The following is a 14,200-nucleotide window of genomic DNA, read 5'->3' as shown; positions in this document are numbered from 1 at the left end:
ATAAAATACTTTTATGTTTGAGCAGATGTGAATCATTTCATGACGCCTTCCATCTTCCCCATAGAAGGAATCCTAAAACAAACAGAGCACCAGCAATGGGACATTTTCTCTGGGTGACTTTATCATCTCCTGCGGCTAGAGACTTCACCAAACTTAACACTATCCCATCCCAAATAGGATTTCACTTCCTTATTTGCTTCTGTGACCTCTAAGGACAAAAGTCAGGGCTCCTCTAATGAGGTGGCTTGCAGTGGGCACTAACCAGGCCTGTGATTGGCTCGGCGCTCGCCTAGGTCATAGCAGCGCCCATGACAACGCAGGAGTGGGTCCGCCAGGGAGCCAGGCCCTCTTGCACAGCCACAAATATTCCACCTGGGCAAAGATACAGCTCTGTCACCTTCATATGGTATTTGCTTGCTTCCCGGAGCCATCTGTTTGAGCGGTATGTAGAAAAATGTTTAACATTATAAAAAATATTTGGGGCCATAGATGAGAACCATGGAGTCTTTGAGTTTTGTTAAAATGTTTGAGAGCAAAGATGAGGTGATGCTGATGCCTTATCTTATAAACCTCCCACTTTCTAGTGACCTGAGCAGCTCTTTTCATTTATTTTATGTATTAGGCATCCATTCCAGATTTTGTCTGAATATGTGTTCTTTTATTGCCAAAATGTTTGAAATAAGCTAAAATATAGGATACAGAATCTAGAATATTTACCTGCATACGCATGATGATGTACACTTTATTTTTTTTAATTTTTCTCAGCATATTATGGGGGTACAAATGTCAAGGTTACGTGTATTTCCCTTGATCCCCCTCCATCCTCGAGTCAGAGCTTCAAGCGTGTGCATCCCCCAATGATGTACACTTTAAACCACCTGAGTGCTGAAATTATTCCACTAGACAGTATCTTCAGCCACACAAATACTTATATCTATTTCTTCAACTTTCAAATATAGAATTCCCTTTCTCCCCTTTTTCTAAAAAACTTAAATTGTGAGAACTTTAGTGGTTAAGTTCAAATTCCAGCTCTGCCACTTTCTAGCTTTGTGACTGTGGCAAGACAAGCGATGCTATTCAAGCTTCCGTCTCCTTACACATAACATGAGTATAATAATGTTGACCTGCGGGTTCTGTGAGGATTAAATGAAAGAATGCTCATAAGTTTCCGGCATGTAGATGACTCATAAATGGTAGGTACTACTCTAATAAAGTGAACACCAAGCTTCAGGATCATGCCTCTGCATACCTTTCCAGTCTAATCCCTTACCATCCTCTCACAGTTCACTTTCTCTGGCTTTGGGTAGCCCTTCGAGGTCTGGAAGAGGCTTAAATCACTTCCAGAATAAAGAAATTGAGGCGTTTTCTAGCACATTGCTATGGCTTTGTGGCGGGGTGGCAGAGGATGCTGGAGTGTGAACTATGATGCCATTCTGCCCAAACGTCCCTCTGCTTTGGGTGTGCCGTTCCATATGCCTGTGGCCCCGTCTCTCTTCATCTTCATTTAACTGATTGTTAATGTTTCCCTAAGATCCAGCTCCAATGTCACCTCCCAGGAAAACTTCCCCTTACTCTTCCATCTGGATGAGAGGCCCCTCCTTTGCATTCTTCCATAGAACGCATCACGAGGCACCATAAATGTATGCTTAAACGTCTGTCAATACTCAGAATAGAACAAGAAAAAGACCAAAGGAGGCATCTTGGGCATGTTGGAATCCTTGAACTTCTTTTTTGCTTCCCCATTAGGAGAGATGCGGGTTTTCATTTCTCTTTCATCATGGGCCTCGTTCGCCTTTTCCGTGTCTCCAAATGTCCCTATCTCTTTAGCAGACGTGCTCTTCCACCTCTCTGAGCGCTTGAGAAAACTCTGGGAAGATGACTAAAGAATTTGGACGCTGCTTCTCATGTTCCTCCTGGCAAATTTGCACAAAGAATGCATACGATGGTGTTTTAGCTCTCAGCTTCGCTCTGCCCACGTTTAGGAATCTTTCCTCAGCAAGGCACAGAGTCGCGCGGTGTCTGTCAGCTTTCACTTGCCCCAGCGCCGTCTCTGTGGAGCTCAATGCACCGTGAGAGCAGGGGCCAGACGCAGCCTCCCACTGCATTTTCTTTCTTGGAAATTTGAACAAAAAATACGGATCGAATTTTATAATGAACAGTGGAATGGAAGGGGAGAGAGTTTTGTGGGACTGAATGAGGGATGTAGAACATCAAAGGCCCCTGGAGTGTGCAGTTACCAGGGAGCAGACTGAATGTGGATGGCGACAAAGTTGGTCACGAGAGACAGGAGAGTGGAACTGATGTAGAGAGAGAAGCTGACACCGTGAGGGACTGATAGATAAAGACAGAGATAGTGTCACAGAGAAACACAGGGTAGACAGAGAGAGGGAGAGGGGGGGAGAGAGAGAGAGAGAGAGAGAGAGAGAGAGAGAGAGAGAGAGAGAGAGAGAGAGAGAGAGAGAGAAATCTCCTTCGGAATTGCTACCATCAGCTTAGTCCTCCAAACTGGAAACCTCTGTGGACTTCTCCCTCATCACCCACATCCAGTCTTGTCAATTCCACCCCCAATAGTGTCCTTGACATGTGATTTTTCCCTCTTCAATCCTGCTGTCACTGCCTTAGTCCCGGCCTTCATCAGCGCTTGCCAGGACTACAGCAATACCCTCACAGTGGCCTCTCTCCCTCTAGAATCTCCCCGCCCCCCAGCCTACCCCCAACCGGCTGCTAACCACACCAGGTTATCTTTTGGTTTAAGACACCACAGGCCTCCTGGTCTGGCCCCGCCTGCCTCGCCCCCTTCTCCTGAGAGCTTTAGCCTCCTGCAGACTCTTACTCCCGCCACAGAAATCTCCCTAGCCTTTGTAAACAGGATTCCCTCAACCTTCTCTTCTGTATTTGGCAATCTCCTACTCAACCATCAAAATCTAGCTCAAAAATACCGGCAGGGTGCCTTTTTCACTGCTTTCAGACAGTTAGCTTATTACAAAGTTCCTCCCTCCCCCATTAGACCGTGAGCTTCTTGAAGACGAGGCCTCTTTTCTATTCTGCTCGGAGTTCCCAGGGCACAGTGAATGTGTGTTGTCATGAACTAAATGTGTGGAACTGCTGGTAAGCAGGGAGAGATGATGTTTGAGGGCCAGGACATCACTGGGGTGGGGGGTGGCCAGCCCTGTTGACGTATCTGCCCCCCCAAAGACTCAGCTCCTGAATGTTCAGTTTCTTGTGTCCATCCACATTCACTTCACAGATCCTGGAGGCTCCAAACAAACTTTTCCCCACAGCTCCATGGAAACCTCAGCAGAGGCTCCTAGAGATGACAGTTCTGGGGTGCAAAGAAGAGGGAGGGGGGGACAGCCATTTGTCCATGTGGGTGTTTGGACTGCCCCAAAGCAGGCACAGAAGAGTAATTTTTTTTAAACTGTGAATTCTAAGAAAATGCTTCAATAAAAAAAACTTAACCTTGAGAAGGGAGACGGTAGAAATATGAATTAACTCATTTTCCATGACCTGAACCACTTAGAGCCTCCAGAAAAGCTTCTGGGGAAAATCTATGCTCAAGTAATGTTGAAACAATCACTCTGCTGCAAAAATGCACACAGAACGAGCAATTTCTGACCAGCTCTTATTTTGCATATTTCATGCCCTTTGACAGTGATGACAAATGGAATAAAACTTTTGTTCACTAGAAGAAGCTTAACTTGGAAATATCTGGTGCATAAGCATGATTCAGGGGCCTATTGAACTTCACTTGGAGGGTTCATGAATCCTGGTTGCTTCCATTGGCTGAAAAAATACTGTAAAATCTTGAATTGTGCTGTAAACGTTTTCATTTTGGTTATGACTCCCACTTGAGTCACATGGTGTCAGGGGGAAAATGAGTAGGGAGGGGCAGATCCATGCCAACTGAAAGTTGAGAGGCTAGTCTGGGCAGAGTGTTTTGTAGGGTGCAGATTTGATTGTAAGCCAACGATTTAAAATCTTCATTCTTGTAAGCTGGTGCATGACCTCTCTCTTAAGGGTGCGGAGATTCCAGAGGTACATATCTGCCATCTGGAGTGGACTGTGCAATTCATCTAGAAACCTGCATTGCTGCGCACTTGAAATTAATCATGGTGATGAATAAGGAGAACATGCTGGGGCAGGGAGGTCAGTTTCACTGGATAAGAATAGAATGTGCGTTCTCACTGGGAATGTGCTGACATTCATTGCAGTCAGGAAAATTCTACACGAAGCCTCTCCCTCTGAAGAGGATTCTTGGGAAAGAAAAGGGCTCCCTGTGTGGCCATAAAAAGGAGAACCCCCTCAAAGCCCTGGGTTTTGATGGTGTCCAGAATCACAATGATCTTAACGCCATCAGATGCTGCCCTTTTTCTTCTTGGAAGGGAAACATCTCTGCACTCATGCCTGCAGGGTTTCCTGTGTTTGTCCAAATCATGTTAGAAGCAGAATACCTAGTTAGTAATCAAGCGCCAGTTGGAACTGTTTCCTACCAAACGTATGGTTTTAATTTTGAAACTCTCCATTCATTGTTCTTTAGCACCGTGAAGGGCTTGTGATCAGCTCACTGCTTCTCCTGCGTTGGCTTGGGAAACTAAGCACAGATCTGGCTTAAACTTCAAGGGGGCTACGACCAGATTTTGTTGGTTTTTGTTGCTGCTGTTAATTATTTTTGAAAGAGGCGTGGACGGAAAAAAAAAAAAACAACAACAGTAAGAATGGTATTTGAAGTCTGCTTTTGTTGTTTTAGTGAAATGGGAACATGGCACTGTAAAAGACATTTCCTGCATTAGGAGAAAGAATTCCTCACTGCTTTAACTTAGCTCTTGACATTTGAAATGTTTAGGCAGCAGTAGAAATCTCATAAGGAATCATAGACTCAAGGGGATGAGAGAAGATTTGAAAAATCATTGAATATAACTTCTTGATTTGGTAGGACCACAATCTGTAGTTTTCTTATGAAGTGACGCAGCCCAGAAATAGATATTGCAGGTGAGCCTAGGTCCTTGTACTTCTCTGCTTTTATATATTAGAACTGTTATCCACAAATTCTACTTTCACATCTCTGAAGATGACTTCTGAATCTGCATGTGGAGAGGAAATGGCATCAAACAGAACTGGGTTAAAATCCCAAATTTACCACTTACTTGCTGTTTGACCTTGCATAAATTATTTGAACCCTCTGACCTTCAGTCTCCTAATCTATAATATTGGGATAATAACAACTATCTTACAGGGATGCTTTTAAAACTAAATTAGATGCAGCTGGGTGTGGTGGCTCATGCCTGTAATCCTAGCACTCTGGGAGGCCCAGGCAGGAGGATTGCTCAAAGTCAGAAGTTCAAGACCAGCCTGAGCAACAGTGAGACCCCATCTCTACTAAAAAATAGAAAGAAATTAGCTAGACAACTAAAAATATATAGAAAAAAATTAGCCAGGCATGTGGCATATGCCTGTAGTCCCAGCTACTCAGGAGGCTGAGGCAGAAGGATTGCTTGAGCCCAGGAGTTTGAGGTTGCTGTGAGCTAGGCTGACACCACGGCATTCTAGCCTGGGCAACAGAGTGAGACTCTTTCTCAAAAAAAAAAAAAAACAAACCCCACTAAATTAGATAGTGCCACACACACACACACACACACACACACACACACACGCACATGCATATATCTCTATATTCCACCATATACAGCATAAGTTTAAAAATTAAATTGAAATGAAAATATAATCTATAAAATTTGAATGTAATTTTTCATTGACTGATTTATCTTTTCAGACAGGATCCTGCTTTGTTGCCCAGACTAGAGTGCAGTGGCTGTGGCATCATCATAGCTCACAGCAACCTCAAACTCCTGGGCTCACACGAACCTCCTGCTACAGCCTCTTAAATTGCTAAGACTACAGGCCTGAGTTACCATGCTCAGCTAATTTTTCTATTTTTTGTAGAAATGGGGTCTCGATACATTGCTCAGGCTGGTCTTGAACTCCTGATCTCAAGCGATCTTCCCGTCTTGGTCTCCCAAAGTCCTAGGATTACAGGCATGAGCCACCTCACCCAGTCCTGAATATAAATTTCATATGATGGATGTTGTTTTGCTGAAATTAAATGCATTTACAATGTGAATTTGATAGAGTTAGATGATGGTTTGTTTGAGTTCAGTGAACCTGTAATGTCAAATTCTATGATGTAAGTGTCCTAGGAATTCAGTTAGTCCTCAAAGATATCACTCAGCCTGTTTGTCATGGCATAATGCGTTGCCAGCTGTTATTTTTCCACCTCTCTCTGAGACTGTTGCTTGGACCAAAGAGGGGTATTGTTTACCCAGCTAGCTCTTTATGAGTCTAGGAAAGGCCACTGGTGACCCACCTGGCTATGCTCAGTCAGAGGGAACCTGTGTCTTGGTGCTGAGTTGTGAATAGTCTCATAGACACCCACACTTGAGTGGGTGTAGGGACCCATGTCCCTCTAAAATCCACTGAGAAATCTTCAACAGGAGAGTTATGTGTTAACTTTATCTTTTAGGGGGATCACATTGGCAGTAGTTTGAGAATAGGTTGGAGTGTCTGAGAATGAAGGTGGGGGCCCACTGGGCCATAGAAATACTCTTAAGTTCATGTACCTGGCATTCAAAACGCCACGACACTTTCACTACTCACAGCTTTGTCCACTTTTGTTTGCCAATATGAAGGTTCTGCTCTACCAAGATGCTCCCTCTACCTTCCCTAAATATGCCCTGGGTTTTCCTACTGTTTAAGCCTTTACTCACATCTTTCTCTTCACTTCTAATGTCTTCTCCCAGTCCTTAGCAAAAATCCTAACCATTTTTTAGGGTGCATCTTCTCCACTCAGTCTTCCTTGGTTTATTCAGATAACCTAATGTAATTCATAAATTATCTTGTATTGAAATATTTATGTTCAATACTATGATTTGTCTCTTCCAGCAATTGGGTTCATATTGGACAGCAGGGTGTGTCTTGCACAAGGTGATATCTTATCTTGTTTTAACCTACAACAGCTCATTGTTCAATGATGGTACTCTGTAATGTGCTGAACAAACAGATGAATAAACTAACCACCCACAACTCATCTTGTAAGCACCTGTATATAGCTGTAAGGGAATTATTTAGTAACTGCTTAAAATGTATTCAAATTGGTTGTTTTACATTAAGTTCATAATTGAAAAGCAAGCTAGTCAGAGCTAATTTAATGAGATATGTTGCAAAGGAACATACACAATAACAGAAAGCCACAGAAAGTGGGAGTGGTGTAGAAACATGCTTTCAAGAATAACATTTTACTGATTTATAAGGCAAGTAAAAATAGAAGTGAACAGTGAAAAGACTGAAATAATTTTTCCTCTATTTTTTTTAATGTTTCTTTTGCTTCTGGCCATGACAAAAACCAAGTTATGGTAGATAAAAGATAGCACTTCAGTTGGTAAGAACTGACAGTGGTTAGCAGAAATATATGGAAACCATATAAAGCAGTAAGTTAAAAATTACTTTAGGAAATCTGGGATCTTCAGTCAAGGCTGGAATAATACTGTAAAATGTAAATTTGAAAGAAAAAAAAAGTGAAAAAGAAGCCAAGTCATGATTAAAAGGGTTGTCTTAAAACATTAAATTTTCCCTGAATTTTTGTCCTTATACCAAATCCTCAAAGTAATCAAGACATAGTTACATCCTGTTATTCTTTTGGTAATTTTTTTAAGTAAAAAAAGCGGTAATGATTAGGTCATGATCAAAATATTTTCCAACTCTGCTATTATCATTGGGGAGATACCTAACCAACTCCATCACTTTTATTTTTTTTACTCCTAGTAAGTTTCCTTGCAAAAAATAGGGTGTTTAATAAATATTTGGTAAATGAGTGAATGAATGTATAAAGAATGAAGAAATGATACTAGTGACATCTAGTGTCATCTAGTGGTAGCTCTTTGAATGGTGTGCTGAGTATGTCAGAGGAATTGAACAATTTTCATAGGTCCATGCTTGGAGTTCAGTTTTATAAGGGACACAAAATGGTATAAAATATGAGATGATCTTAATACCCTTGGCTTTAGACCCCTGGTTCCAGGTACGTCCCCAGGTCTGATCTCCTATCTGAGATTCCAGTCTTGCCAGGGTTTCTTGGGCTTCGTTCTGTACCTGTTTTCCCAGCTCCAATCCACATATATAATTTATAATCCACATATATTTTTTGCTAGTAGATTAAACTGTTAGATTAATCTGGGGGAAATGTAGTTTGTGCAAAGTCACTATCTTATTCTACTCACATTATTTATTCACTGTGGCAATTTTTCCCCTTGCTATAACATTTGAGCTTACAGGTCTTTAATTTTCAGAACTAAACCTTTTACCCTTTTATTGCACGACCATTTTATTGTTGGCTCTTTTCCCAGGGTGCTGGCACATCCTCCGTCCTCCATGAAATGTTAAAGAGTAACAGATGTAACCTTGCAAAAACTTCAACCAATTCGGCAAGTACTTAGTGAAGTAAGTCATACTCTTTGTAAGTTTGAATCCAGCCTCTTTACGACCACTCTACTGTCAGTCTCTTGCTCTCTTTCTTGCATTCTCTGTCCTTATCTCTATCCATAGTATGGTACTACTGTCTACTGTATCTATCAGGCTCTATATCTGGCTGCTAGGGACAGACATTCAACTCCAAATGGCTTAAGGAAAAAAGGAATTTGTTTGCTAGGTTATCTAGGCAGTTGAAGGGTACAAAGACAGGACTAGATCTAGGGCCATATGTTAGCTTGATTCAGTAACTTCTTTCATGGACAGGGAAGAAGCCACTGAAAGCTTCAGGCTCACACAGCACTTACCACTCCCAATTCCAAAGTGGGGACATGGGAGAGATTGAGTACCCTGATTGGTCTTCCAGGGTCCCACCACCAGTCTAAAAGCATGTTGCTAGATTGATAACAAAGCCCAAAGTGAAGCGAGAATCTGGCAGCCATTCTGAATAGTTCTCGTCTCCCACTCCTACATATCATAAAAATCCACTTTGCAAATTTGAATTAGCCATATATTTGAACATAAGAAGAAAATATATCCAGGAAGGCCCTTCAGTTATTATAAAGACCAAAACCTAGGAGTGAGAAACCAAGCGTTTCAGCTGTGCTATTGAATAAACTCAATGAGGTGAATAAATAAACCTGAAACAATAGCCCTTTCTGAGCCAGAGTTTACACAATACAGTGCACAGAAAAGGTGAAAGACTCTCCACAGGAGGGCTCTGTAGGACTTTTTTCCCCCATTTGTTGGCCTTGTCTTGTCAAGGTTTTCTGGGTAAGTAACCTGACCTTGAGTTTTGCGCAGGCATCATTTACAAGAGTTAATTAACTTCCACCAGATAGCAGTTACTCTATTGGTTATCTCCAAAGAAAAAAGCAGCACTGTGTTGGAAGCTCGAGTTTGAGGAATGGAGTAGGGCACAAGTACAGCCAACTCAAACAGATTTGGTGCTCTGTCAGTATGCTGGAGAAGACAACGAAGCCAGTGTGGTTCTTACTACTTGGCCCTTTGCCTTAGATGAAGCATTAGGTTCCCTATCTGAGAATTCTGCTGCCCTTCGCTGGAAAGACCAGCTGACTGGATGATCTAATCATTCTTCTCCCTTTGCCAACCTCTGTGTGTAATCCATTGTTATAATTATTAAGCAACATCCGCTGGAATCTCTGGGAATGGTATAGGAAGTTAGAAATAACAAATGCAGGGAATACAGCCTTCCTCTGTGATGTCAGCTTCTGTCTCAGATTAAATATTTTTAGAGGATATCCCAGTTAAGCCAGACACCTTGTTTACAATGGGGCGATATTGCAGAGGGTGGCAAGAGGACAATACACTTACGGCACAAGTTACCACCGTGCAGTCACTTATGTCAAAGTTTCACGTTACAGCTGATTCACTGGCTACTCTGTCAGGGTCAAGCCTGACAAGCTTCTCCACTTTGAGAACCTCTGTGGACTCAACGCCATCAAAAAGGGAACTTAAACAGACAGCTCTTCGGTACATTACCATGCATCTCAGTATCCCTGATTTTTATTAATTAATCTTTTATGTACATAGCAGTTCCTGATAAAGATGACAACTGCCCTTGTGATTTCCTTATGGATTTTTTTATCCCTTAACCAACCAACCAACAAACAGGGGTGGCTCTAGAATTTCCATAAAGAAAAGACTTCAAAATGGCAATTTATCTGGGAGGGACAGCCAGGGGACTTTTTTCTTGAAGGTGGATAGCAAATACATCATCTTTGCTTAGACGATGTGATTTTTGGGAGGGGTGGTATGGTGGCTACTATGGAAAGGCAAGAGACCCCTGAGCCATCTCTTGGCTGAATCACCACCTTGGGTGAGCTTGACATGCCTAAATACCTAAGACACAAAGATTTTATCTAAACTGACTAAATCTGACCAGTGTCATAAATCAGGTGCTCAGGTTAAACAAAGCCAAGAATAAATCCTCACAATCCTTTGACATAAGTATTATTGTTCACATCCCTTCTCCTTCCCCCTACATCCATCCTGGTGTAAAGTAAGACCAATATATTACTACTTGCCATGGCCATAGAATAAGCTGGTGGAGTCAAGTTTATTAATTCTGTAAACTCTCTGATGTCTCAGGGACAAGCGATTGCATAGTCACAGATGACAGAAGGCTAGAGACAAATACTTGGCTTGTGTAATGTGAAAGGAGCTCTCTGATAGACAAACGCAAAAGCAGCTTCAATTTTCAGGCGGTCTGAGAAAGGAGAGAGCTGGTTTCCATGTGGGCATAGTGCCCTCTGGTGCTGCTTTCAGGCTCCTGCCTGCAGAACTGGCTATGGGAATGAAATCCTTCACAACTTGACCAACACCAATGATTTATGTAACGGGGCTATCCTTAAAATAGCGCTTTTCCATTTTAAAACTGTGCTCTTTGTGTGTAAAACTATTCCCCATTGCTTTAATCTAGCACAAAAATAAGAATTTGGTGGGACACAGGAAGATGAATGGAGGTAGTAGCCAAACAGAAAAGACATGCACTTCTTCCAGCTCATCCGCGATGATTTGACTCTCTGAAGGCAATCAGTTCTCAAGAGAAAGAAGATATCAACCCTCATTCCTAAGGTTAAGTTCATTACTTTCACACCCAATGGAGCTCCACACATAAGTTCATCTTCTGTGGAAGCATCTAATTTAGTTTAGTTTGGTTTCCTTTGGTTTGTTTTCAAACTTCACATCCATTGGTCATTTCTACATATGAAAGAAAGAATGTTATACTTTTCTAATGACAGATTTTCCACAATTGGGGTATTTGTTCCAGGTGTATATTTTCTTTGGGATTTTTTTTTTTTTTTTTTTTTTTACTTATGGCTAGAAATTTCAAGTTGGTGATGATCAGAAAATGGCTTTCTCTGTAAAGATTCATTACAACAACCTTCCTTGTTTCTAGATAAGAATCCTGGTCTAAATTTCAGTGATAAAACTAAACATGAAACTATTGCTCCAATCAGTTAAGTCTGCATCAGTTTGTCTCATTCTTTTAAAAAGATCAAACTGATGAATGATAAGGGGGAGAAAGTAGCCATTTTAGTTCATGTCTTCCACGATACTCATATTCACCCATCTTGCTATAAAGGGTAATGTTTGGCTTGTTTCTCCTCTTCCCCCCTCTTCCCTTTCTATCCCTTTTTCTATACACTATGGATATAATGCATAGAATGATTAGGGCTGGGAAATATTGCTTTAGAATGAAGAAGGGACACTGGCAGCATTCACACCTATAGGTATATATTATTTAATTATAACAGTGTAGGTCTACATTGTGTGCGTGTGTGTGTGTGTGTGTGTGTGTTTAAATTTTTTTGAATTACGCCAACAATTGAAATTCAGGTGATTTCATTAAAAATCCAAAATTTGAAGCTGCCTGTTAGATTGATTCTCTACAAGTCCCTTCACCTGCCGGCCCCAGGAGGACTCTGAGTTCATGGTGCTTGATTTAGGGGCCACTCTTATTGGATGGATTTCTGTTAACATTCAGACCACTGGGTACTGGTGCTGAACGTTGCAGGGGTTCTACAAAAATATTAATCTGAAGCCCTATCAGCTCCATCTCACCTCACCTACTTTGCTTCCTCCAACTACAGAACCAAATTTCAGCCAGTCCCTACCCACCCTCTTCTCTGCAGTGGCCCAGGACAGAAAGGCTCACAGCCCAGAGATGACGTACCTTCTAACATCTCCATCCACTGCTCCCCACAGTGACTCTAGCACTGAGGAATCTGGGTAAGAGGCACAGAAGTAATCACACTGCAACTACTCAGAAGGAAGGTCCTGGTCCCATCCAGCACCTCCGAAGTCCCACAAGGAACCTTCACATTAGAAAAATCATTCTTTCCTCTGATTGGATGTGGCCCTGCAACAAGGCTCATATCTTGGGAAGTGGAGCACAGTTCAGATTTTAGCCCTCACTCTTCCCCCTCAACTAGTGCACCCTTGTGCAGTGATCAAACTGAGCGACTATTCTCAGACCCCCTGGTATCAACTAACCTTGTTTATAACAACCTGCTCATGGCACCTTTGGTTAGGTTATTTTTCTCCACTGTCCACTGGATGGCAATCTTAGTTCCACATCAACATCTTACTTTCTTTAGGCAGGATAACCATCATTGTCTTTCTCCCTACACAAATACAGTGCTTTCATCTTTCTTTTTTTTTGTTAACCTTACCTGGCTTTTTCTGACTACTTTAGTTTTGGCCATTCTCCTGAATTCTTGTGGCATTAATGCTTAGCATTGTCATTCAACTAAGCATTTATTAGTTTCATATACTTATTCTGTCTTCTCTGCCAATTCAATCCTAAATCATTCTCATTGTGATATAGAAGCTCAGTAAATATTTCATACTGAATTAAATGGATTTCTGGCAAGAACACGGCTCTAGCACCTGAAAGAGTCTTTGGGGACTTCTGATTTGAACATGATAGATTAACAGGGATTGGGGTTGCCAGACAAAATCCAGGGAACACACTAAAATTTGAATTTCAGACACATTTATACTATGACTATGGATCTCATATATACTTAAAAATTATTCGTTGTTGATCTGACATTCAAATTTAACAAGGAGTCTTGTTTTATTTTGTTTTGCTAAATCTGGCAACCCTTCTGGGGGTGGATTACTCTCTCATCTTAAACAACTAAACAAACAAACAAGCAAAATGAAACAATTATTTTCAGAAGTTGCCAAACATGCAGTGCAAGAGAACAATCCCTGAGAGAAGTGGGCAAAGGGGGAAATCTTTATGATTACCCCAGCTTCCTTTCTAGAGAGTTTTCAAGCTTCAGCACAGAAAGAAGAAACTCACATAGAGCTTGGTAGTCTCTCAGAGTTGACAGTGTGGGGGGGGGGCACACTGGCTAGAACTCTTAGAGTACCAGAAAGTGATTGCAAAGGGCTCTTCTTGATTTTTCAGCTGAGTACTGATTAGTGCACATTTATAAAGGAAATACCCAAAGCGGAGGGTCTAGGGTGGGAAACCACTAGAAAGGAGCAGGTGGAACAATTTCTGGAGCTCACACAAGGCTGGGTAGAGTTTATATTCTCAAAAACCAGAGTGGAAAAAGCTCACAATACATAATGAAGGCAGAAATCGTCAAATCTGACTAAAAAAGCAGGCCACAATTATATACTACCTATAAGAAACCCACTTCAAATCTAAATAAATAAGTTAAAATGAAAAGTTTGGAAAAATAATGTACAATGTTAACAACTAATCAAAGAAAGCTGCAGTGGTTATAGAAATGTAAGACAAGGTAGACTTCAGGGCAAAAAGTATTATCAGGGATAACAAGTATATTTCATAGTGATAAAAGGGGAAATCATCAAAAAGACAAAACAATTCTAAACGTTTATGACCCTAACAACAGAGCTTCAAAATACACAAAACAAAATGTGACAGAATTGGAAGGAGAAATAGACAAATTCAGTACTATAGCTGAAGATTTCAATATTCCACTAACAATAAATTGAATAAATAGGAAGAAAATCAATATAGAAGATTGATTTTCAATAAACTTGACCTAACTGATATTAATAGAATACTCAACAGAAGCAGAGAACTTTTCAGTATGTCCTAAACATTGACCAAGATAGACCATATTATGTGCCATACATAAAACAAGGCACACTCAATTTGTAATAATTCAAATAA

The 14,200-nt window shown here is 41.2% G+C and overlaps 1 protein-coding gene across 4 annotated transcripts in view; it reads left to right on the top strand.

Annotated features, from left to right (window-relative positions):
• The first annotated feature begins 314 nt into the window (after positions 1 to 314).
• Positions 315 to 14,200, top strand: part of STAT4 (signal transducer and activator of transcription 4) — a 116,136-nt gene continuing 102,250 nt past the window's right edge. For 2 of the 4 annotated variants that reach the window (XM_012776923.3, XM_012776922.3), the window contains exons 1-4: positions 315 to 442; positions 8,397 to 8,490; positions 10,961 to 11,115; positions 12,135 to 12,273. In XM_012776923.3, the coding sequence (XP_012632377.1) occupies positions 12,209 to 12,273 (65 nt within the window). In that variant the 5' untranslated portion in view covers positions 315 to 442; positions 8,397 to 8,490; positions 10,961 to 11,115; positions 12,135 to 12,208. The remainder of the gene's footprint in view (positions 443 to 8,396; positions 8,491 to 10,960; positions 11,116 to 12,134; positions 12,274 to 14,200) is intronic. The other 2 variants (XM_076005763.1, XM_012776925.3) reach the window with 2 other exon arrangements.

Source organism: Microcebus murinus, chromosome 8 (genome assembly GCF_040939455.1).
Source record: "Microcebus murinus isolate Inina chromosome 8, M.murinus_Inina_mat1.0, whole genome shotgun sequence".
Taxonomy (NCBI): domain Eukaryota; kingdom Metazoa; phylum Chordata; class Mammalia; order Primates; family Cheirogaleidae; genus Microcebus; species Microcebus murinus.
The sequence above is the reverse complement of the archived record's forward strand: the minus strand, read 5'-3'. Positions and strand labels throughout refer to the sequence as shown.